This window comes from Pseudochaenichthys georgianus, chromosome 5, assembly GCF_902827115.2.
Source record: "Pseudochaenichthys georgianus chromosome 5, fPseGeo1.2, whole genome shotgun sequence".
Classification (NCBI taxonomy): Eukaryota; Metazoa; Chordata; class Actinopteri; order Perciformes; family Channichthyidae; genus Pseudochaenichthys; species Pseudochaenichthys georgianus.
The window spans coordinates 1,010,752-1,035,901 of NC_047507.1; the positions used below are offsets into that span (position 1 = coordinate 1,010,752).

The 25,150-nt window shown below is 44.3% G+C and overlaps 3 protein-coding genes across 5 annotated transcripts in view; 2 read left to right on the plus strand and 1 right to left on the minus strand.

Annotated features, from left to right (window-relative positions):
* Positions 1-1,935: 1,935 nt before the first annotated feature.
* LOC117447008 (cytochrome c oxidase subunit 6C-1-like) lies at positions 1,936-9,771 on the plus strand. Its single transcript, XM_034083572.1, has 4 exons — positions 1,936-2,040; positions 5,030-5,144; positions 9,311-9,442; positions 9,647-9,771. The coding sequence occupies exons 2-3, from the start codon at positions 5,040-5,042 to the stop codon at positions 9,434-9,436; spliced, it is 231 nt and encodes a 76-aa protein (XP_033939463.1). The 5' UTR covers positions 1,936-2,040; positions 5,030-5,039; the 3' UTR covers positions 9,437-9,442; positions 9,647-9,771.
* A 641-nt stretch (positions 9,772-10,412) lies between these two features.
* On the plus strand, positions 10,413-24,762 carry nuf2 (UF2 component of NDC80 kinetochore complex). 2 transcript variants are annotated; one of them, XM_034083955.1, is made up of 13 exons: positions 10,413-10,616; positions 12,404-12,478; positions 12,776-12,852; positions 14,950-15,011; positions 15,102-15,199; positions 17,219-17,292; positions 19,885-19,978; positions 20,059-20,121; positions 21,810-21,947; positions 22,269-22,409; positions 23,698-23,873; positions 23,960-24,095; positions 24,621-24,762. In XM_034083955.1, exons 1-13 carry the CDS (start codon positions 10,494-10,496, stop codon positions 24,714-24,716), a joined length of 1,353 nt encoding a protein of 450 aa, XP_033939846.1. In that variant the 5' UTR covers positions 10,413-10,493; the 3' UTR covers positions 24,717-24,762. The 2 variants fall into 2 exon arrangements, with proteins under 2 accessions (XP_033939846.1, XP_033939847.1); XM_034083956.1 differs by lacking the exons at positions 14,950-15,011; positions 15,102-15,199; positions 17,219-17,292.
* Positions 24,751-25,150, minus strand: part of cfap57 (cilia and flagella associated protein 57) — a 43,532-nt gene continuing 43,132 nt past the window's right edge. For both annotated transcript variants that reach the window (XM_034083953.2, XM_034083952.2), the window contains one exon: positions 24,751-25,084. In XM_034083953.2, coding sequence (XP_033939844.1) covers positions 24,923-25,084 — 162 coding nt within the window. In that variant the 3' untranslated portion in view covers positions 24,751-24,922. The remainder of the gene's footprint in view (positions 25,085-25,150) is intronic.

Sequence of the window (25,150 nt, forward strand, 5' to 3'; positions counted from 1 at the left end):
CAAGTGCTTTGAAACTTTCATGTTGACTCTATTGTTATGCAGCAAACCGGAGGACTGCTGTGTCGTATACAAGTCGATATTTCACACACGTTGGAACTCTGAAGATTATCAGCAACGCTTTCTTCTTCCAACTCAAAGACAATTGTGGTTCTTGGACGTTTGAGAAGACGCCTGGAGAAAGGATGTATGTTAATGATGAAACAGACGTGTACATAACAAAAGGACACTAATGAGTGAGACGTGCAGCTTGACATTATGGTTAAATGAATATTAAGGAAATGAACCATAAGCGCCAGCGGAGAGACTCTTTCTGACGGATCAGTCATCACTCAAGGTCCCACACATCAACACTTCAATCACCTCTCTGTTGTATAGCTGGATGAGCCGCGAACTATAGGGTGTATCCTCTGAGGAGCATGAATGTTTGACACAACAGTCGTTGAGATATTTAAGTCTGGAACAAAGTGGAGGACCGCGCATCTAGCATGAATAAAAACGACGTGTCCCAGCTTCCTGTGCTCGTTTATCTTTCGCACGCTGTGAGTTAAATACCGTTTTGTTTAGACAACAGTCATAGGGGTTTGTGAAACTTAAAAAGTGCATGATGGTTTAGATGAAATGTGTGTGTGCGTGTGCGTGTGTGTGTGTGTGTGTGTGTGTGTGTGCGTGTGTGTGTGTGTGGCAGATGTTCTGGTTATACACGTTTTTTTATCATGCAGCATTCTCCTTTAAAAAAGAAAACATGAATACAGTTTTTCAGAGGGACGAATACTTTATTAAAATGCACTTTACGGAACAGCAGGCGGTGGGGTTCAACAGAGGAATCTCCTCTCTTTGTTTCAGTGTATTGTTTGATGTTCTGTGTTTCAAGATACTGCAAAAGAACGCTAATAAATGCCACGTCTTCAGGCTTTTATTCACTGAGTGTGTAGCAATACATCCAACCAGCTGTAAAGAGTCTGCAGCATGTTGTACAATAAAGTGTCTCAATGTTAATCCGCTTTCCCAAAGTGATTTCATAAAGGTTCACTGATGGCGTGTGTTAAATGTATCTGTTTGACAGCTTTCATTAAAAATACCTATGTTTGTGAGATGTATAAATATCGTTATAAAACATATATTGATAAATAAACTCAGAGGGCATTTATTCAAACTAAACTCCCAGAGAAGAAGTCATTTTTAAGAAGATATGCTTAACCAATGCCAAACAATATAAAGAAACATGGAATAAATAGCCAAACATAGAGATAGTCACAATAGAGCTAGAAAGAGACGAATCTAAAATGATGAATATGAAATAGACATTAATAAAAAGCAACATGATGCAACTGTCCACAAATTGATTTCTCGAAATTAGCTAAATAAACTACAAACGAATATATATTTTTTTTAAAGTACATGTTTAGAAGATCAGCATGTTCTACATTCGTACTAAAACTTGTTAACGCATACAAATATCAGTTATCAGATTAAATGGTTAATTAAGACATTCCCCATAGCTGTAAAAAGGACATTTCTGCACTTGATTTTAAAAAGCAGCGGAGATAAAGGTTTGGGGTTGTGAAGGAAAATAATATGCAGACATCTAATCAGGATTATTCTGTTTTTATTATATAGTTTATTCACACTTGAACAACTACAAATACTGATATTACTAATAGAGCCCGTGTGTAATAATGGACACTGTTACAAGCATTTAAACGGTGCAGTTCTCACTCCCCAGTGGTGCTCTGCTTCCCTCTGGTGGCCACTCTGTGTAACTGCAACCTGTTTAATTACAGCAACGGTTTATGTTGCCATAAGGAACTAAACATATGTGTGTAACTCCTGTGATGGAAAGTAGACAAATTAGAAATAATACAAGATTAATATTTCTTATACTTATTCACCTGAATGCCGTCGCATCTCACACGTCCATGACCTCAGCTGCCCCTCTGATTTCGCGTTTCTCTGTAATTAATTGTGTCCCTCTGCGGCTCCAGTAGAGCTTCTCTTCCGGCAGAATAGGCTGTTTGTGTGTGAAGGTCGTGAGTCCAACCTGTGAGTATCTCTTAAAATACTAATATTTATATGTTTTCATCAATTTAAAATGATATTGTGTTTCTGTTTCAAATGAATAACCACTCCTATGTGTTACTATTTCTCCTAAATGTTGCCGTTTGGCTCTGTAAAGCAGTTCGCCGGTTTAGCTTAGCTCATCGTGCTGCTGTTAGCTCAATGCTAAATGCTAAACGCCTTTCAATGATAAATGCTAATCGAAAGCTCGTCACTTATGCCTATACATTAGCTTAATGCTAACAGATTGTTCGTTACTCAAAATGACTGTTTTATATTAGTCAAGAATACATTTTAATAATAACGTTGGCTTGTTATGTTTGTGAAAGAGTTAACATGTCATAGTACCAAAACAAGAAGCCATTCTGACATTGTTACTTTGACCTTCTACTGCATACAGGTTTATACTTGCTGTTTATTGTTCTTATTTGTATTATGTGTATACTTTATTCCACCTTTTTGAATATTGTAATACCTGAATACACTGCTGCTTTAACAAAAATAATCTATCTATAATGACCCTCACTATGCTACATCTGTTAGCTCTTCCTGCTAATAATCGTTGACAAAACGCATGTGCAGTCCTATAGTAATATTGTATGTGCAGTGTGACACCTGGGTGTGAGACAGGGGTCATTTTCATGTAATCAAGTAACTCACAGAGAGAGAGGTCACGTGATCAGTGCAGACATGACTTGGCAGCAGTGAGTGATGGCGACACATATGTATATTCTCTAGGAAATGTGTCCAGTCCTTTTAATGTCTAAACAAAGTAAGAGTTGCATCCGAATTTGGAAAATCAGCTTCTTCTAGGTGAGTTGAGATATCTGACCTTCTGGCCTTGTGTTCTCTACGTAATGTCACAAATACAATCCAGTATCAGGTCTGTATTGGCATTCTTAATACATTGTTGAATATGGAAACGATCTTAACTAGATTCAAGGTTTTATCATCGTGTGCTCGGTAGCTACAGGGTAGATATGGCAATGAAAAGCTGAAGTCCCAGGCTCCTCCAACAGAGCAACATGAATATATATATATATATATATATATATATATATATGACATAGAACGGATAAAATAGTGCAAGAGAATGTTTTGAGATGTGCAAGTAAATACAAATAGAATAGAAATAGTGCGAGAAGAGTCTATATACACGCAAATGGAATATTGGATAAATAATTTTATCGATGCAAACGGATGAATGTTATGGATGCACTTTAAAGAGTCCTGGTGTTTAACAGTCTCATGGCCTGTGGGGTGAAACTGTCTCTGAGTCTCGATGACATTAGTGATGTGTCGGTCGCGAACAAGCCGATTCTTTTGAACGGTCTTTGGTGCGAACGAGGGGAACCGAGTCGTGCTCGGTGAGAGCCGCTCTTTTTAACGTTCAATCGGTGGTCCGCACTGCCTGCCTGCCAACATCCACTCGCCTTTTTAAAAAGCTTGATTTTGTTTTCTGTGAAGACCCGCCCCTACTCTGATTGGTAGGTTTCAGCGTGAGATGGGGTGGGTCTTAATACGCGAGAGAGAAGTCAGAAGTGGTGCAGGACAGGTAGACGACGTGTTTTCGCGAAACTGCAGCAGCACTTCAACCAAAACCCAGGCGGTGACAAAGCGCACCATTTGTAAAGGCAACATATCCTTTAAAGCAGGGTCAACAAATAATCTCCATCGCCACTTAAAACACAGTATCTGATATTAAGAGTTGCGTGAATTTCATTCAAGGCAACTTTATTTACTGAACACATACAGAGGGTGAATTCAAAGCACATTCACGGACATGATGACATGGATACAGCGCCACCTTGTGTCACGTTTACAATGCAGATTATTGACATCAGGTCTGGCAATACAGGCAATCATTATCCTGGTGGTCAGGACTCTCTGGAAGAAGAGATCTTGTATCTCAATGGGACATTCCTGGATAAATAAATTTAAATTACTTCGCAGATAAACCTAGTAACCCCGCCCCTTTACAAAAAACGTCTCTTTGAAAGGAACCGAGCCATAATTCCCATCACTAGATGACATTCACTGGGCGGTGGTGGTGAAGTCCATAGGGACTTGGCTTGGCAGCTGGAAGGTCACCAGTTCAAGTCCCGGCAAGACCAAGTGCTACCGAGGTGTCCCTGAGCAAGGCACCGTTCCCCACACGGCTCCCCGGGCGCCGTGCATAATGGCAGCCCACTGCTCCTAACACGCGTCTAGAAACCGTTTCGTTGCATGGTAGCTGTACTGCGTAATGACAATAAGTTGAATCTTCTTCTTCAACTTGCGGAGCTTTGTATATTTTTAAAATGTCATAATCTGTCAAATATGTTCATTGCCATTTATTTCACTGTAATCTTCGTGCCTTCTCCGTGCAGTCAGCTACGTCTACTTCAAACACTGCTTTATTTATTTGTGTATTTTTAATAATGCCGTTAGAGATGCGAAGGAAATGCTGTTATGCCTCTGTGTGAGGAGGACAGTAAATACATTCTGAATATGAAATCATGAAAGCATGAAGAGGCATTCGCTGAAGACGATGGCATGTAAAACACATCAGTTACACTTCGTACACCCCGTCCCATGCTCGCACTCTTCGGGCAGAAACACGTTTACAGACCGTGATTTAAAGTTACTCTGGGATTCTTGGGATTACTCTATGTTTCTGCGGGTATCCGGATGAGTGTCCTTGTTTCTTCACATCTCAGCACAGATGTATATCTCGCGGTCAAGACCTTTTTTGTTTTTATATAAAAATACCATCTGCTGATATTTCATCATCAGGTTTTAAAAACTTCCAAATGTTGTTTTCAGTATCTGCCTTAAATATAAAGTCAGAGTGCACCAAACGTTTGACCAAATATCTTGTATTGTATAAAGGAATGGTCTCAATGCGTCTTTACTCTGCGTAAACACACTATTGTTCTTTCTATTTTAAATACACATTACCATATTGAGTAAGTACTTTTTCTTTTCTCCACAGGTGATCCATCATGTCTCTGCAAAAGCCTCTGATGAGGGGTTTGCTGGCAAAGCGCCTGAGGTTTCACGTTCCCATCGCGTTCGCTCTGTCCTTGCTGGCTGCTGTGGGCTGGAAGGTGAGACAGAACCTTAACTCGACACTATTTACACACAGAAGTTAGTCAGCATTAAACACTTCCTGTATCCTAGTGTTGAAGTCATGTGACCGTGCTGTAGTTCCTTTATAGCCCAACATTAGCCGCCTTTAGCTTAGCGGTGGTGACGTGAAGTCATGTGACCGTGCTGTAGTTCCTTTATAGCCCAACATTAGCCTCCTTTAGCTTAGCGGTGGTGACGTGAAGTCATGTGACCGTGCTGTAGTTCCTTTATAGCCCAACATTAGCCTCCTTTAGCTTAGCGGTGGTGACGTGAAGTCATGTGACCGTGCTGTAGTTCCTTTAGAGCTCAACATTAGCCTCCTTTAGCTTAGCGGTGGTGGCGTGAAGTCAAGTGACCGTGCTGTAGTTCCTTTATAGCCCAACATTAGCCTCCTTTAGCTTAGCGGTGGTGACGTGAAGTCATGTGACCGTGCTGTAGTTCCTTTATAGCTCAACATTAGCCGCCTTTAGCTTAGCAGTGGTGACGTGAAGTCATGTGACCGTGCTGTAGTTCCTTTATAGCCCAACATTAGCCTCCTTTAGCTTAGCGGTGGTGACGTGAAGTCATGTGACCGTGCTGTAGTTCCTTTATAGCCCAACATTAGCCTCCTTTAGCTTAGCGGTGGTGACGTGAAGTCATGTGACCGTGCTGTAGTTCCTTTATAGCCCAACATTAGCCTCCTTTAGCTTAGCAGTGGTGACGTGAAGTCATGTGACCGTGCTGTAGTTCCTTTATAGCCCAACATTAGCCGCCTTTAGCTTAGCAGTGGTGACGTGAAGTCATGTGACCGTGCTGTAGTTCCTTTATAGCCCAACATTAGCCTCCTTTAGCTAGCGGTGGTGACGTGAAGTCATGTGACCGTGCTGTAGTTCCTTTATAGCCCAACATTAGCCACCTTTAGCTTAGCGGTGGTGACGTGAAGTCATGTGACCGTGCTGTAGTTCCTTTATAGCCCAACATTAGCCTCCTTTAGCTTAGCGGTGGTGACGTGAAGTCATGTGACCGTGCTGTAGCTCCTTTATAGCCCAACATTAGCCACCTTTAGCTTAGCGGTGTTGACGTGAAGTCATGTGACCGTGCTGTAGTTCCTTTATAGCCCAACATTAGCCTCCTTTAGCTTAGCGGTGGTGACGTGAAGTCATGTGACCGTGCTGTAGTTCCTTTATAGCCCAACATTAGCCGCCTTTAGCTTAGCAGTGGTGACGTGAAGTCATGTGACCGTGCTGTAGTTCCTTTAGAGCTCAACATTAGCCTCCTTTAGCTTAGCGGTGGTGACGTGAAGTCATGTGACCGTGCTGTAGTTCCTTTATAGCCCAACATTAGCCTCCTTTAGCTTAGCGGTGGTGACGTGAAGTCATGTGACCGTGCTGTAGTTCCTTTATAGCCCAACATTAGCCTCCTTTAGCTTAGCAGTGGTGACGTGAAGTCATGTGACCGTGCTGTAGTTCCTTTATAGCCCAACATTAGCCTCCTTTAGCTTAGCAGTGGTGACGTGAAGTCATGTGACCGTGCTGTAGTTCCTTTATAGCCCAACATTAGCCGCCTTTAGCTTAGCAGTGGTGACGTGAAGTCATGTGACCGTGCTGTAGTTCCTTTATAGCCCAACATTAGCCTCCTTTAGCTTAGCGGTGGTGACGTGAAGTCATGTGACCGTGCTGTAGTTCCTTTATAGCCCAACATTAGCCTCCTTTAGCTTAGCGGTGGTGACGTGAAGTCATGTGACCGTGCTGTAGCTCCTTTATAGCCCAACATTAGCCACCTTTAGCTTAGCGGTGTTGACGTGAAGTCATGTGACCGTGCTGTAGTTCCTTTATAGCCCAACATTAGCCTCCTTTAGCTTAGCGGTGGTGACGTGAAGTCATGTGACCGTGCTGTAGTTCCTTTATAGCCCAACATTAGCCACCTTTAGCTTAGCGGTGGTGACGTGAAGTCATGTGACCGTGCTGTAGTTCCTTTATAGCCCAACATTAGCCGCCTTTAGCTTAGCGGTGATGACATGAAGTCATGTGACCGTGCTGTAGTTCCTTTATAGCCCAACATTAGCCTCCTTTAGCTTAGCGGTGGTGACGTGAAGTCATGTGACCGTGCTGTAGTTCCTTTATAGCCCAACATTAGCCTCCTTTAGCTTAGCGGTGGTGACGTGAAGTCATGTGACCGTGCTGTAGTTCCTTTATAGCCCAACATTAGCCTCCTTTAGCTTAGCGGTGGTGACGTGAAGTCATGTGACCGTGCTGTAGTTCCTTTATAGCCCAACATTAGCCTCCTTTAGCTTAGCAGTGGTGACGTGAAGTCATGTGACCGTGCTGTAGTTCCTTTATAGCCCAACATTAGCCGCCTTTAGCTTAGCGGTGGTGACGTGAAGTCATGTGACCGTGCTGTAGTTCCTTTATAGCCCAACATTAGCCGCCTTTAGCTTAGCGGTGGTGACGTGAAGTCATGTGACCGTGCTGTAGTTCCTTTATAGCCCAACATTAGCCGCCTTTAGCTTAGCGGTGGTGACGTGAAGTCATGTGACCGTGCTGTAGTTCCTTTATAGCCCAACATTAGCCTCCTTTAGCTTAGCGGTGGTGACGTGAAGTCATGTGACCGTGCTGTAGTTCCTTTATAGCCCAACATTAGCCTCCTTTAGCTTAGCGGTGGTGACGTGAAGTCATGTGACCGTGCTGTAGTTCCTTTATAGCCCAACATTAGCCACCTTTAGCTTAGCGGTGGTGACGTGAAGTCATGTGACCGTGCTGTAGTTCCTTTTATAGCCCAACATTAGCCACCTTTAGCTTAGCGGTGGGGACCTAAAGTCATGTGACCGTGCTGTAGGTCCTTTATAGCCCAACATTAGCCTCCTTTAGCTTAGCGGTGGTGACGTGAAGTCATGTGACCGTGCTGTAGTTCCTTTATAGCCCAACATTAGCCTCCTTTAGCTTAGCGGTGGTGACGTGAAGTCATGTGACCGTGCTGTAGTTCCTTTATAGCCCAACATTAGCCACCTTTAGCTTAGCGGTGGTGACGTGAAGTCATGTGACCGTGCTGTAGTTCCTTTATAGCCCAACATTAGCCACCTTTAGCTTAGCGGTGGGGACCTAAAGTCATGTGACCGTGCTGTAGTTCCTTTATAGCCCAACATTAGCCACCTTTAGCTTAGCGGTGGGGACCTAAAGTCATGTGACCGTGCTGTAGGTCCTTTATAGCCCAACATTAGCCTCCTTTAGCTTAGCGGTGGTGACGTGAAGTCATGTGACCGTGCTGTAGTTCCTTTATAGCCCAACATTAGCCTCCTTTAGCTTAGCGGTGGTGACGTGAAGTCATGTGACCGTGCTGTAGTTCCTTTATAGCCCAACATTAGCCACCTTTAGCTTAGCGGTGGTGACGTGAAGTCATGTGACCGTGCTGTAGTTCCTTTATAGCCCAACATTAGCCACCTTTAGCTTAGCGGTGGGGACCTAAAGTCATGTGACCGTGCTGTAGTTCCTTTATAGCCCAACATTAGCCACCTTTAGCTTAGCGGTGGGGACCTAAAGTCATGTGACCGTGCTGTAGGTCCTTTATAGCCCAACATTAGCCTCCTTTAGCTTAGCTGGTGGTGACGTGAAGTCATGTGACCGTGCTGTAGTTCCTTTATAGCCCAACATTAGCCTCCTTTAGCTTAGCGGTGGTGACGTGAAGTCATGTGACCGTGCTGTAGTTCCTTTATAGCCCAACATTAGCCACCTTTAGCTTAGCGGTGGGGACCTAAAGTCATGTGACCGTGCTGTAGTTCCTTTATAGCCCAACATTAGCTACTTACTTCAGAAATCCTAAAGTAGTGCTAATATGTGGAGATTATCCTGCTGAACTAAACGTGTAAGTATCATAAACGTTTGTTTGACACAGAGACTCCCAGTGGCTTTTTATTGAGGGAACCAGGAAGATGCTGACTTAAGGATCAGCCTGCCTGCCTCCTCTTTTGACACGTTGGAAGGAACAATATCAGCATCTTGAGCCACTCACCCTTTAGCAGACTAATGGCAGGAAAACAACTAAATCTCATGGAATCTAATCCGTCGTATTAATGAAACTCTGAGGACAGAATTTAGAAGTTTAATGTTAACAATTGATCTTTTCTGACTCTGCCCTTTTGCAACCTTTTCTCTTCGTTGTCTCCCGGCAGTACGGAGTGACCGAGCCGAGGAAACAGGCGTACGCTGACTTCTACAAGCATTACGACGCCACCAAAGAGTTCACCAGCATGAGGGAGGCCGGCGTCTTCGAGAGCGTGCGGCCCACCGGAGAGTAAAACCACGTGAGTGTTTTATCAAGAAGAGGAAAGTCTCGGTGGATTTAGTAAACCCGTCCCAGTACCAGGAGCAGTGGATATCTTCTTTAACTTAGATATAACATTACGGGTTGTCGGAAACATTAAACGTAGCTCGTACAGAAACATAATAACTCTCAGTATTGTCAGATGTTTTGTCTCTAATGATTGCTTTCTGTTTCCTTCCTGCAGCGCTTCTCCCCGTCACTCTTTCCTGTTCTGAGGATGAAGTTCTTTGGATGTTATTTACTGATTTAGATGTGAACACCGCTATGCTGTTCTGTTCCTCTAAATAAAATATTCTATTAATGTAAAAAGTGTCTCTTTGTCTTCAGAACATTAGCACCTCTCATCTGTGGGTCCATTGCATTTGGCAGGGGGTACATTCCCACATGCTGGTGTCGTACTGTCTTTGAATCACCATTACTATTGCACAGGTGTAAATACCATACACTGTATTCATACATATGGACTCAAGAAGAGTGGGTTATATAGCACACATATAAATCAAGTTTTATTTATATAGCACATTTATAAACGATTTTTGGTCGAGCCAAAGTGCTGTACAATAAAAATAGCCTACAGTAGAGACACTATACAGCACAGATTGGTCAGAATATCAGTATGAGAAAAACGACACCCTCTGTCCTTAGACCCTCTGTCCTTAGACCCTCTGTCCTTACACCCTCTGTCCTTAGACCCTCACATCGTACAAGGAAAAACTTCCAGAGAAAACCCACAATATATATCAAACAGCCAGGCCAACGGCATTGCGCAAAGACGCACACTTATCGCAAATAAAGGGCAACATCGAAACCACTTTTGAAACATTGTGTGCGTGGCAGCACACTCCAGTCCAGTAGGTGGCGGTAATGCGCCCATTCCTAGTTGGTAGAAGAAGAATAGAGAAGTATAAAACGACCAATCAGATGCGTGCTCCAGAAATCAACGAGGAAGTAGTTTTCAGGCGCGAATCTTGTATCCTTTGGAGAAGCGTTACTGCATTTTCTGTATTTTCTCGGAACTAAACGCTTCACAAATGGCTGAACTCACCTTTCCCGTGTATTCGGCGGATGCCCTGGTTAACTTCTTTCGAGCTGAAGTGTTGACCGGACAGGAGGCCAAACAATTCGGGAAGAGCGATCTTATCCCTGTTCCCAAGGTAATGCCCGTTTACTGTTGTTACTGTGTGGGATGTGGACTGACGGTTATGTTATTCTGTCCGACCGCCTTGCTGCACATTATCCAGCTTATTTCACGGCCAGATACTAAACAAACTATCGACAGCCAATATTAATGGTAATTATTGTATTGACTGGGAAATGATCGTATTTGATCTGCTAAGAAAATAAACTCCGTTCAACGGCGCACCAACGGAGTTTTGAGTATTACTCAAAAAGTACACAGTAAAAACACTTGATTGTACTTGTGGTTTGAGTCCAACAGTATCAATTTCACTAAGAATGTATGGCAAAAAAATCATTTTACCTCATCAAAGAGAGCAGAACACATGCATTATTGTAGGAGGGGAGTCTGTCAGAGAATAACTGAAAAAGTACACAGTAAAAGTACTTCATTGTATTGTTGGTAGCAGTCAAACTAGTACTGAGTCCAACAGTGTCAGTTGTATTAAGAACTTAAGGTAAAACATTATTTTATCGCAAATATAGCACAAAAACATGCATTATTTGACTCTTGTACTCGCGTCAGTGCCGCTTCTCAGCGACTACCGTAAAGCCGCCCAAAATCGCGCACTCTAAAAAAGAAGAGCTTCTGATTTGACCAAGCTAAACGCGAGAGACGGCCGAGTTGGCCGCAGTGTCCGAACGGCTTATCTGACGTCCAGCGCTCCGTGTTTAGCCTTTCTCAATCTTCCTTAGCAACGGCCATTATAGTGCTTAGCAACGGTCTGTACTACTTCCGTCATATTGACCTCTGAGATGTCAGAATTGACCAATCAGAATTGAGTATTCAACTAAGCCATGTAATAACACTAAATAATGAACACGTTTATTCAGAAAGAAGCAGAAAAAAGTTCCTGACGGGAAAATAAAGAATATCGTATAAGCAGGGCATTATAATACTTGATAGCTAAACTGACAGGTTAATTCCAGACATGTTGAGTATCCAGCTACCTCTACTTTAAGTACATTTTGATGATAATACTTTTACTAGTAAAACATTTTGAATGACTTGTATTTACTGTCCGTCCTGGTAAAGGATTCCTTCCTCTGTTGCTCCCTACAAGGTTTCAGAGGGGTTCATATTAATTTGCACAAATATAATAATATAAATAAACTTTGATTGATAGCAATTTATAGTATGTTTACAGTGTGGTATTTTGCTTAAGTGAAGATTCTGAATCGTATTTCCATCACTGATGAGCATACTGTATAATGCTATTATTTACATTGCATATTTATTTGCCATTATCTTCTGAATCAAGTCAAACCATCACTTTTACTTATATACAATTTATTTGTGTGTTATATAAATAGCAATACATTATTTTAATAAGCACACGTTTGGAATATTTGTTTTGAAAGTGACTTAATCGACCAAATAAATAAGAAGCCGATGCATCAATAATGAAACGATAGTCATTAGTTGGAGCAGCCCGAAACACAGATTACTTTGCGCAGAACCAGGGGACGTCTTTACACTGACGGTATGAACAGGAGCAACTATTACAGCGACCAATCACTGGCCTCTATGCTCAAACCCTCTAATAAGATAAGACTTACTTTATACCCACGGAAATTGTTGTGCCAGAGTTACGAAGTGTACAGTCGTGTTATGCTGCTGTGATAATTGTATCTAACAGTGCAGTAAAAAGAACAGTTCAATAACTACAGGATAGACGGTCACATAATGAATGTAAATATTAACAGTATTTGGTATCTAGGTAACCAATCGGATCAATAACGTGTAGCTCTTCTCTCCCTTCAGCCCGAGTCCATTCAGGCGCTCTACATGAGAGTGTTGCACCTGCTGTACCGCTTCAGACCCGAGTTGCACTCCATGGTAAGTGCTGCCACCCAGAGGCAACGACCTCTTCTCGTTGTAGTACAGACGCTTTGTCATTTCGACTATACTTTCTTCCAAGCGACGAAATCAAAAAACAGCTCTGACTTTAACATGATGATGATGATGATGATGATGATGATGATACAAGTTTTAAGGAATAACATCGAACATTTGTAATTGCAATTTAATACAAAAATAAGTACTGTGGTCTTTCTAGTCAGCTTGCTGCTCTTCTTCTTCTTCTTCTTCTTCTTCTTCTTCTTCTTCTTCTTCTTGACATGTCTTTTGTCGCAGGTCCCACTTTTGGTGAACATCGCAAACCCTCAGTACCACGAGGCGACTCTGGCCATCACCAGCGTCTTCATGCTCATGTGAGTGCTTCTCATCTGGATACAACAACACGTGTCCCCTCTTCTTCATGTCTCTTCTACATCAACATGTGTCCCCTCTTCTTCATGTCTCCTCTACATCAACATGTTTCCCCTCTTCTTCATGTCTCTTCTACATCAACATGTGTCCCCTCTTCTTCATGTCTCTTCTACATCAACATGTGTCCCCTCTTCTTCATGTCTCTTCTACATCAACATGTGTCCCCTCTTCTTCATGTCTCTTCTACATCAACATGTGTCCCCTCTTCTTCATGTCTCCTCTACATCAACATGTGTCCCCTCTTCTTCATGTCTCTTCTACATCAACATGTGTCCCCTCTTCCTCACGTCTCTTCTACATCAACATGTGTCCCCTCTTCTCCATGTCTCTTCTACATCAACATGTGTCCCCTCTTCTTCAAGTCTCTTCTACATCAACATGTGTCCCCTCTTCTCCATGTCTCTTCTACATCAACATGTGTCCCCTCTTCTCCATGTCTCTTCTACATCAACATGTGTCCCCTCTTCTCCATGTCTCTTCTACATCAACATGTGTCCCCTCGAACGAATGCCTCCTCATCCGGAAGCTGACCGAGCAGCAGTCGAGAGGAGCCGAGCACATCCGCGAAGCACACGTCAGAGTTCCCGTTAGCCGGCAAATCTAAATATCTTCGGTCAAAATTATTTCCCTTTAGAGCAATACCGCTTCAGTTGCGCCACTTATGTGACAGACAAGAAGAGTATGTGACAGACAAGAAGAGTCAACTCTAATGTCTAAAACTTAATGTGGAGAAAGAGATGTCCTGGATGGGTTGATTGTGCGTTGATCTGTTGGTAATGCCTCGGGGTTCCGGTGGGCATGTAAACAAATGCATAATGCTGCGCTACACTTTGTGGCCTCATCCAGTTGCATAGCGACACTTATTGTGTAGTTGTCTTTTAATAAGCAGGTGGTCATATCATTAGCTAGAACTAGCTGGATCTGATCGATATGGACATAAACGCGAGTGAAGTCTAATCTGACGGGAGAGAGAGATCAGCTGCTGCTGACGAGTCGAGACTCGACACGCAGCTCTGCATGATCACATGCAGCGGTGAGCGGAACAAAACACACACTTCAGGTTAGAATATCACACGTAGCTATTTTAATTACCTCTCAAACTACCGTAACTAGTTATATATATGTTTAGTTTGACTGTCGGGTCACTCATTACTGGATCCGCATGATACTGGCATAATAGATTGCCCGATCGGGCAACCAGCAGGTGAGGCTTTATTGCCCGAGCTAAATACTAGATGGCCCCGGGCCATCGGGCAGTCCTTAATGTCGAGCCCTAATCCAGTGAGCCAGGGAGCTGGTTATTCTCTCAGACGTGGACTCACTTATCCTGGCCCTGAAACCAGTCATCTGGCTGAGTGTGGGTTGGGTCAGGGTGTGGTTCCTTGCACTCGGAGTCGGGCTAACGTCCACGCTAGCTGCTACATGCTAGCTGCTACATGCTAGCTGCTACACGCTAGCTGCTACACGCTAGCTGCTACACGCTAGCTGCTACACGCTAGCTGCTACACGCTAGCTGCTACATGCTAGCTGCTACATGCTAGCTGCTACACGCTAGCTGCTACATGCTTTGCATTTAGGTGATACTTTAGGCTTGATGAGCTGCGGTGATATGCACATTCTTGTTTGCATAATTTGCACACAGCCGTGCTCTTGTCGACGCTTCCATCCGTCCGTTTTTTAAAACAAAATGTCCCATCCACGGGGCCGACCAAAGCGGTCTCATCGGCTTGTTCGTTCATGTTTGACTATTGTTCACCGTGGTTTGTTGTTGTTTGAAGTGCCATGCTGAAGTCATGAACGTTAGTTGGTGCTCCAGTATAATCGGTACGCCTGAAACTCATCCAGTGAGAAATGTTCCGCTGTGCAAAAATAAGTGCGATTAAAATGCGTTAATTTTTTTAACGCGTTAATTTTTGTGTAATTAATTAATCTGATTTAACGCGTTGAAGTCCCGGCCCTAGTATTTAGATATACGTAAGCAAACGAAATAGATTTAATTAATAAGCAGAGCGCTTCCTGTTCTCGTTTCCTTTTCCTAGGCGTAAGTTTCTTCCCATCGGCTTGGTGCACGATTTCTCCCTGAGTGACCTCCTAGTTCCAAGTAAGTAAACCTTCTTTAGTTTCAACTGTCAGAGAGTCAATGTTCTGCCTCCCTGTTGGATAACCCACACGGCGTCGCTTTCCCTCCCAGAAAAGCAGAGGACCCTCACTATTCTGAGCGCCATCATGAACTATCTTCACTTCAGGAAGCTGAGGATGGTCATGGTCCATGAGAAGACATCCAAACTAGTATGTTATAATAATAATACTACATGTTATCTATATAGCGCTTTTCCTGGTGCTCAAAGGGCTTCGCAAGCAAAGAAGACGAATAACAACCAAAGTGCTAAGCTCGGTGGAATAGGGGCGAGGGGTTGGAGCAGCGCAAAGTGTCAGGCGCGCCTCCCTAGGGGGCGCCAGAGAGCTTCAAGGGAGCAGTGTGCCACAAAGCACTCGTCCGATCGTCCGGGACGTGTTATTTATAATATCGGACAACTACATCTTTCCAATGACGTGTCCGACGGACAAGTGGCGTCTTTCACCCATAAATGTTAGTTTCGGTTCTGCTTGTCGATTCCTAAGGAAATGCATCTCGCCGCTTTCTGTACAGTTGGACGGGCGGGACGTGCAGCAAGGCTGGGAAGCAAACCTCGGTTCCGAGTAGGAACGAATAACAATTGTCCGGTCCCGGGAATAATAAGAGTTGTGAGGACAGGAGGCGGAGGACCGCATCTCTCTCTCTCTCTCTCTCTCTCTCTCTCTCTCGCTCTCTCTCTCTCTCTCTTTCTACACACAGCGGCTCTCTCTTTCTACACACAGCGGCTCTCTCTCTCTCTTTCTACACACAGCGGCTCTCTCTTTCTACACACAGCGGCTCTCTCTCTCTCTTTCTACACACAGCGGCTCTCTCTCTCTCTTTCTACACACAGCGGCTCTCTCTCTCTACACACAGCGGCTCTCTCTCTCTCTCTACACACAGCGTCTCTCTCTCTCTCTCTCTCTCTCTTTCTACACACAGCGGCTCTCTCTCTTTCTACACACAGCGGCTCTCTCTCTCTCTTTCTACACACAGCGGCTCTCTCTCTCTCTTTCTACACACAGCGGCTCTCTCTCTCTACACACAGCGGCTCTCTCTCTCTCTCTACACACAGCGTCTCTCTCTCTCTCTCTCTCTCTCTTTCTACACACAGCGGCTCTCTCTCTTTCTACACACAGCGGCTCTCTCTCTCTCTCTCTTTCTACACACAGCGGCTCTCTCTCTCTCTCTCTCTCTCTCTCTCTCTCTCTCTCTCTCTCTCTCTCTACACAGCGGATCCGCTGCCCGTTAACAGCCTCATCTTCGTCAACCTTTCTTATGTTCTTCCTCGAACACGTAATGAAGGTTATTCAGCGTTTTAGCTCCCGTGTTGTTAATATTGACGCCATCTCCTTTGTGAAGTGAAGCAGCCTGTCTGTCTGTGTCCTCGCGCTGTCCTCACATCCCCGGACCCCCGGACTCGGAGGAGCAGGATGTCAGCATTGTTTATGAAGCAGGGTATAGGAAGTAAATTATTGAAATGAAAATACTATTTATTTACGTTTCCAAACGGTGGGCAGCTGCAGCTGTGTGCTGCAGGACGTGTGTCTCGGTCTCACAGGCAGGCTGCAGGGTAACCTCAGAGGACTGGGACTCGGCACGACGGATAGACAAGAAGAGAAACACTCAGTCATTTCAAATGGCGTGCTCCAAAAAGAGAAAGGGAGACGGCGAAAACAGAGCCTCTACTGACATCTTCTCTTGCTGGACCTCTTTGAAATGCAATTGAAAGCCCCTGCATGTTAGCAACAACAATAATAATTGGGGGGGGGGGGGGGGGCTGTTCTTATGTTCTCTGAGGGGCGGCTCACCTTCCCACACTGAAACCCCCTGGGTCAGAGGACTAGGAGTGGAAGGCAAGAGAGAGAAGGGTCTATACGTCATCATCATAAACAGCTGCTTTAAGTAGCGATAGTGTTCCGGTGAGTAACCATTTGAAGAGGTTAGAGATGGGACTTTTGCACAGTTTCCACTTGATGAGATATTTAATCTGTTAATGCTCACATGTGAGCGGAGAAGAGCTCCTTTGACCACTTCCTGTTTTACTCTCACCGATACGACTGTTGGCACTGCTGAGGATGCTGCCTTTCGCGTGTGTGTGTGTGTGTGTGTGTGTGTGTGTGTGTGTGTGTGTGTGTGTGTGTGTGTGTGTGTGTGTGTGTGTGTGTTGTAACAGCTTCTCTGTGTTTCAGAGGGCAGGCAGGGACCGGCTGCAGGCTTTGCACAAAGGCATTTCAGAAGCCCAGAAGAAGATCGAGACGCTGAAGTGAGTCTCGATCAGACGTGTGTGTGTGTGTGTGTGTGTGTGTGTGTGTGTGTGTGTGTGTGTGTGTGTGTGTGTGTGTGTGTGTGTGTGTGTGTGTGTGTGTGTGTGTGTGTGTGTGTGTGTGTGTGTGTGTGTGTGTGTGTGTGTGTGTGTGTGTTGCTGCTTCTCTACGGAATGATTAGCTCGTTTTGCTTTTGTTCCCAGTCTCCAAACCAGAGACACAATGGAGACACTAATTGACAATAGTGTCTTGTCTTAGCAGTCCCTTAACACAAAATGTTTACTGTATTCTGTGGATCAGATTACATTACCTCAGTAATAATTACCTTTTCATGTCGGCACTATTTTGAGATCAACCCTTAAAGGTCCCCTACACCATGTGTCCCCTCTTCTTCATGTTTCTTCTACATCAACATGTGTCCCCTCTTCTTCATGTCTCTTCTACATCAACATGTGTCCCCTCTTCTTCATGTCTCTTCTACATCAACATGTGTCCCCTCTTCTTCATGTCTCTTCTGCATCAACATGTGTCCCCTCTTCTCCATGTCTCTTCTACATCAACATGTGTCCCCTCTTCTCCATGTCTCTTCTACATCAACATGTGTCCCCTCTTCTTCATGTTTCTTCTACATCAACATGTGTCCCCTCTTCTTCATGTCTCTTCTACATCAACATGTGTCCCCTCTTCTTCATGTCTCTTCTACATCAACATGTGTCCCCTCTTCTTCATGTCTCTTCTGCATCAACATGTGTCCCCTCTTCTCCATGTCTCTTCTACATCAACATGTGTCCCCTCTTCTTCATGTCTCTTCTACATCAACATGTGTCCCCTCTTCTTCATGTTTCTTCTACATCAACATGTGTCCCCTCTTCTTCATGTCTCTTCTACATCAACATGTGTCCCCTCTTCTTCATGTCTCTTCTGCATCAACATGTGTCCCCTCTTCTCCATGTCTCTTCTACATCAACATGTGTCCCCTCTTCTCCATGTCTCTTCTACATCAACATGTGTCCCCTCTTCTTCATGTTTCTTCTACATCAACATGTGTCCCATCTTCTTCATGTCTCTTCTACATCAACATGTGTCCCCTCTTCTTCATGTCTCTTCTACATCAACATGTGTCCCCTCTTCTTCATGTCTCTTCTACATCAACATGTGTCCCCTCTTCTTCATGTCTCTTCTGCATCAACATGTGTCCCCTCTTCTCCATGTCTCTTCTACATCAACATGTGTCCCCTCTTCTCCATGTCTCTTCTACATCAACATGTGTCCCCTCTTCTTCATGTCTCTTCTGCATCAACATGTGTCCCCTCTTCTCCATGTCTCTTCTACATCAACATGTGTCCCCTCTTCTTCATGTCTCTTCTACATCAACATGTGTCCCCTCTTCTTCATGTCTCTTCTACATCAACATGTGTCCCCTCTTCTCCATGTCTCTTCTACATCAACATGTGTCCCCTCTTCTCCATGTCTCTTCGACATCAACATGTGTCCCCTCTTCTTCATGTCTCTTCTGCATCAACATGTGTCCCCTCTTCTCCATGTCTCTTCTACATCAACATGTGTCCCCTCTTCTCCATGTCTCTTCGACATCAACATGTGTCCCCTCTTCTTCATGTCTCTTCTACATCAACATGTGTCCCCTCTTCTTCACGTCTCTTCTACATCAACATGTGTCCCCTCTTCTTCATGTCTCTTCTACATCACCATGTGTCCCCTCTTCTCCATGTCTCTTCTACATCAACATGTGTCCCCTCTTCTTCATGTCTCTTCTGCATCAACATGTGTCCCCTCTTCTTCATGTCTCTTCTACATCAACACGTGTCCCCTCTTCTCCATGTCTCTTCCACATCAACATGTGTCCCCTCTTCTTCATGTCTCTTCTACATCAACACGTGTCCCCTCTTCTTCATGTCTCTTCTACATCAACATGTGTCCCCTCTTCTTCATGTCTCTTCTACATCAACATGTGTCCCCTCTTCTTCATGTCTCTTCTACATCAACATGTGTCCCCTCTTCTTCATCTCTCTTCTACATCAACATGTGTCCCCTCTTCTTCACGTCTCTTCTACATCAACATGTGTCCCCTCTTCTCCATGTCTCTGCTACATCAACATGTGTCCCCTCTTCTCCATGTCTCTTCTACATCAACATGTGTCCCCTCTTCTTGATGTCTCTTCTACATCAACATGTGTCCCCTCTTCTTCATGTCTCTTCTACATCAACATGTGTCCCCTCTTCTTCATGTCTCTTCTACATCAACATGTGTCCCCTCTTCTCCACGTCTCTTCTACATCAACATGTGTCCCCTCTTCTTCATGTCTCTTCTACATCAACATGTGTCCCCTCTTCTACATCAACATGTGTCCCCTCATCTAAAGTAACAGACAGAGAATCAGCACTTTGGAAACAGGGCTGAAACAGAGGGGATTATGGGTAATGCTGGAATGATCCGTTTGGTGTTTCAGCCAATCAGAGAGAGGCTCTGTATATATCTGAGAGCTGTGATGCATGGATGAAACACAGTATAATAGGGGACCTTTAAAACTACACACACTTTTTCCAATTCAAAGATGTATTCTGTTCCTCAGCACCATCCCCCCGGAGCAGCAGGTGGAGGCCGACGAGCTGGCAGCGTCGCTCTCCGAGCTGCAGACCACCGCCACGCACAAGTTCCAGGAATCGGTGATTAAAGCGCCACGTGATAATAACACCTGCTTCTCGATGTGTTCGTGCTCAAGTGTAACACGACATCTCCTTTCCAGAACGTGACGAATGAAGTCATCGCGGAGTTGAAAACCAAGATCGCAGAGAAGACTCAGAAACTGGTACGTGACTGATATAAAGTCTTTGTACACATTCTCTTTTTGATGTAGTTGTTGAAAGGTACGCGGAAAATACTTGGAGCTGCAGTCGAGATATTCCTCCCTCTCTCAAGACACATCGCAATATCTTTAAAATAATAGCATTACTTTCACCATCCTCCCGGAACCGTCCAGAAATTAAAATATTCTAATTCATCAACTTTTTTATTTGAGTAAATCAGTCAATCGCATAAACAAAGGCCAAAGATATTTAAAAAACCACGCAAACGAGAAATATTGAATCAAATCAAATTAAATCCAACTCTCAGTCCTGAAGACAGAAGACGGAGTAACCACTAACCAGGATGGCAGTCTGTACCACAGTCAGGAGACCTTTACAAACCGCCCGCCCCCTCGCACACAGGCGGGAGAGAGAGATCTCTGGATTGGAAAGATCGAAAATAAGATCGAAAATACTTCATAGACGCATTTTGTAGTCTTATTGCTTATTAGAAACGAGTTGGCGAAACTGCAAATGTAGCAATAATACGTATGACATGTGTTTTAAATGTCTCCAGTACCGATAAAAAGACCACTGTCGGTACCACTGTCTTTAATAATTCCGGCCCGGGACCCGTTTGATACCGGGGCTCGGTACCCGTCCCGACAGCAGCATATTGCTCAGGCCTAAATACGATGGAGTTCTCATCGCAGCCTTATTACCCATGGGGGATGAAGAGGCGTGAGTAAATGAAGAGGCCGGCGCTTCCGGACACGAGGCAAGGCAGGCAACTGCTTGGGGCCCCGAACCAGAAGGCCCCAGAGAAGGTCGATTTGAAAAGGTCCACAGCAACGACAACATGAAACCCCCTTTAATTTACTGCAATGACATGTCTGGAAACCCCCTCAAGGGGGCGCTCCGTCAAAAGCTGCTTCATACGTTACGTTTTTTTTCTTTTTTGGCACCGCTCTGTGTGTGTGTGTGTGTGTGTGTGTGTGTGTGTGTGTGTGTGTGTGTGTGTGTGTGTGTGTGTGTGTGTGTGTGTGTGTGTGTGTGTGTGTGTGTGTGTGTGTGTGTGTGTGTGTGTGTGTGGCAGAAAAACCGGTCCCAAACCGGAGACTTCAATGATGCTGGAGGATTTTCGAGCTCAACTTTATCTGCGTTCGCCATTTCGCTAGTTCCTCAAATTACTGACTAAATTTGAACGCATCCCTGTGACCAGCTCTCATAGTATGCCTCTCGTCCAATGAAATGACTTGCTCGCTCTATGACGCTTTGAACCCAATGTGAGCAAATTACTCTGAATGCTGCGACGCACGTGTACCGAACCGAAGGGCCGTTACACCCCTAGTGTGTGCATTTCACGGGTTGCTAAATGTTGTGTGTTTATGTTGACAAGGAGGTTTAATAACTGTGTGCTACACAAAACGTGCAGTCAGTTTCATTTTCATCGCCGTTCGTAGTAGAGTTAGCAGGGTATTTTTATTTTAACTCTCGTCCCAAATTCCTCCCAAAATGTATTTGTATCCTCCCCGACACTATTTCTTTCGAAGACGGGACGTCCTTAAGCTCGAGCCCTGGTTACTTTCCAAATTGTGCAGACCTCGTTTGAAACCACTTCAGGGAAGTAAATGGCAAATACAGTAAGTATCAAGGTCCTTAATTTGTGTGTGTGTGTGTGTGTGTGTGTGTGTGTGCGTGTGTGTGTCAGACCCAGGTGAAGGTGGACGTCAGCAACCTGAAGGAAGACGTCAGTAAACTCAGGTCCCAGATCGTGCAGTCTCCGGAGGAGCTGAAGAGTCAGATGGAGAGGATGAGGGAGAACGTGAAGACCATCAAGTGCACCATCGTGAGTTCTCTAGAGAAACGGGCGTCTTCTCACGATCTGTGTCCGGTCACTCAGACGTAGGACGTGTTGTCTCCGGCATATATGCACCGGAACTGAAGACCCGTCTTTTTCCATTGGCTTTAGTCTCTGCCTGAGATGTGTGTTCTGTTCTTATGGCTGTTCCACATGCTCGGTTTTGTTTTCATGCTAACCTTAATGTCATGTTGTTGTATTCATGTTTCTGTGGTCTTCATTTAAACGCGTCCTTTCTTGTGCAGCACTTTGTGAATGTTATTTCTGTGAAAGGTGCTGTACTGAATGAACGTGTTTGTTTGACTGCAGGAGGACACGGACGGGCGGGTGGTGGAGCTGCAGAGCATGATGCAGAGCGTGACTCACACGGAGGCTAAGCTGCAGCAGATGTTCAACCTGCTGCAGGACCTGGAGAGCAGCATGACCAACAGCAAGCAGCGGGAGCAGGAGGTGGGACAACCGTCTGTAGGAACGCCTCTAAAAGTTAGAAAATGGCAAAGAGGGAAAGATGTTATTGATCACCCTCGATGATGTGCTCTTGTTAAGAAATGTTTTCTCATAAATGATGCGGTGGACAGAATTACGTCTAAACTGACGCCGTGTTGCGTTTCTATAGGTTGTATAGATGCAAGCATGGTTTTATATACGAACGTGTTTTATGCCGTTCGCCAATAGCCTGCTTGCAGGGTTCTTACGGTCATTGGAAAAGACATGGAAATGTAACTAAAGTTGCTTCAAATATAATTTATATTTTAGATAATCGCCGAAATAACCTCCTCTAGGGGGGGGGGCTTTTAAATGTTGAAGTTAAAAGCATCAATCTGGTGCACTTTGAGAGCAACATTAAGAGATCTATGGACACATCTCAACACCCAGATGAAACAGAACTGGAAGCAGATTTATTTTTTCTTTATGGATATTTTACAAATCACTTTCAAACTGTATTCTTCTTTATTAATAACTGTCATATAGTATTTTATACCGGTTTACTTTATTCTCTTATTTTTGATAACTATAATGATCATATAAAGATGTGCCTTTACCTCACTGGTTGTAGAAAAAGCTTCTTATATTCGTTAGCATAGCTAGCTAACCAGATGCTAATGATAACAACACAGTTATTGACTGTCTGATCAGTATGACAGATGGACAGATCGCCACCGGGCTTTCAACTAAAGACACAGACACGCAGAAACTGCGGCATGTGTATGGACTTATCGGTACTGCAATTTCTGGAAGTGCCGAGTGACGTTCTGGTGCTCTCCGTCAGAACTGCACCCCTGTCAGACGAGACCATAGAGTCTGTATATATAAAGAAGGTCGAAGACATGTGATGACACGTTAGGCTCGTGTTGTGTTCAAGGACCCTGACCTTGGCCAGGAAAAACAGGCACTCGCTATATATATATATATATTCGATAATATGTAAACATTTGAAATGTATGTTAATGTTGTTAATTAATTTGTATTTTGATGCTTTGGAAACATTGTTTCGTTCAACTTTCATGCCAATAAAGCCCCTTTGAATTTGAGAGGGAGATCTCTCCGTGTGCCTCATCATACTTTGTTGGTGTGGGCATTATAGCTGACAGACTTCTCGTGGACTTTTCTTACGAGCAAACAATGTTTGTTTACAACTTCTTCCCAAGCTTCACCCCCCCCCCCCCCCTCCAGGTTGGGAACCACTGCCTTAACTAATAACAGCTTTATTAACATGTGTGTGTGTGTGTGTGTGCAGCACCAGGAGCTGACGGCTCAGTACGAGAAGAAGCTGAAGGAGTTGAAGAACCTGTGCAGCGAGGAGGGTCAGCTGAAGAGAACTCTGGGCATGAAGCTGGACAAAGAGTCCAAGCTGAACATCCGGAGGCAGAAGAAGAAGGAGATGAAGGAGCAGCATGCGCAGGAAGTGCTGGGGTACTTATCACAAAATGATTTCACTTCCTGTCTGTTCTATGATATATCATTTACATGCTTGTAAACACAATCGATCTGTTCTCCAGGGAGTACAACCAGATCCATCAGAAGCGCGAGGAGATGGCCGATAAGATCCAGGAGATCTCCAGCGAGACGCAGCAGCTGAAGGCCAAGATCCGGAGTCTGAGGGACGTGTGCAGCAAAGAGACCAAGAAGGCTCAGGTACGGGACGATCAGCTCGTACTGACCGGGAACATCCGTTTAAGTCCCATCAATTTGAATCTCCGTTTATTCAGATTCTGCTAAAATAACAATCACATTGTGGTGAGGGGAATACATCCCACCAGAGTGCTTGACTTCAACTCGGCAGCAGCACGTCTTAAAGGTCTCCTATTATACTGTTTCTCATCAATATATCTCAGGTCTCAGATATATACAGAGCCTGTCTCTGATTGGCTGAAACACCAAACAGATTATCGCAGAATCCCATAATCCTCTCTGTTTCAGCCCTGTTTCAAAAGTGCTCATTCTGTGTCTGTGACTTTAAATGCTAATGAGCTGCTGCTGGCCACGCCCCTCTGCGAGATGATTGGTTTAAAATCAATGGTGCTCTAGGAGGAGATGCAGGTGATAAGGGGGGGGGGTTGCCTTGGTTGGTGATTGGCTAATGGTTAACACTGAAATGTGATGTTTTTTCCTTGGTGCTTTGAAAGTAACACGTCCCCCTCTCCCCCCCCCTGTGTTCAGGCTCTGTACGACAAGCTCTCCACGTCTATGGACGCAATGCACCGGAGGATCGACGTGCAAACGGCCAACGTGAAGCAGGGCCTGGGAAAGAAATAATTTCACTTTATTCATTGTTGTTGTGTAAATAAATCTATTGCGTTCACACCGTGTAGTTTAATTTCTTCCTGCTCCATAATCTCAGTCTTATATTCAGGAATAACTCAGACAGTGATTTGCTGATGAAGACACATTTCAATCTTATACATATAATACAAGCTGAACAAATGCAAATCATTGAGGGGAGAGTCTCTGAGTTTCTCTCTTCACGCTGAGGCTACTTTTTCCGTCCCTTGTTCAGAGTGAGGACGCGCCCTCTTGGACTTCTTTAAGACGGACAGCTGGGATTTGTAGTCTTTGACCTGAGTTCTCTGCAGAAGCAGCTCCTTACGCAGCTCATTGATTTCCGTGATCAGACCAACGTTCTCCTGCAGGGGGGGCGACGAGTCATGTGAAGACAACTTGAGACGATATTTTAAAAGTAAAATAAGGCT

Coding starts and splice junctions, on each gene's coding strand:
- nuf2 (XM_034083955.1), top strand. CDS start 10,494: ATGGCTGAACTCACCTTTCCCGTGTATTCGGCGGATGCCCTGGTTAAC. Junction 12,853..14,949: donor ACCAGCGTCTTCATGCTCAT/GTGAGTGCTTCT, acceptor TCCTTTTCCTAG/GCGTAAGTTTCTTCCCATCG. Junction 21,948..22,268: donor AGACCATCAAGTGCACCATC/GTGAGTTCTCTA, acceptor GTTTGACTGCAG/GAGGACACGGACGGGCGGGT.
- LOC117447008 (XM_034083572.1), top strand. CDS start 5,040: ATGTCTCTGCAAAAGCCTCTGATGAGGGGTTTGCTGGCAAAGCGCCTG. Junction 5,145..9,310: donor TGGCTGCTGTGGGCTGGAAG/GTGAGACAGAAC, acceptor GTCTCCCGGCAG/TACGGAGTGACCGAGCCGAG.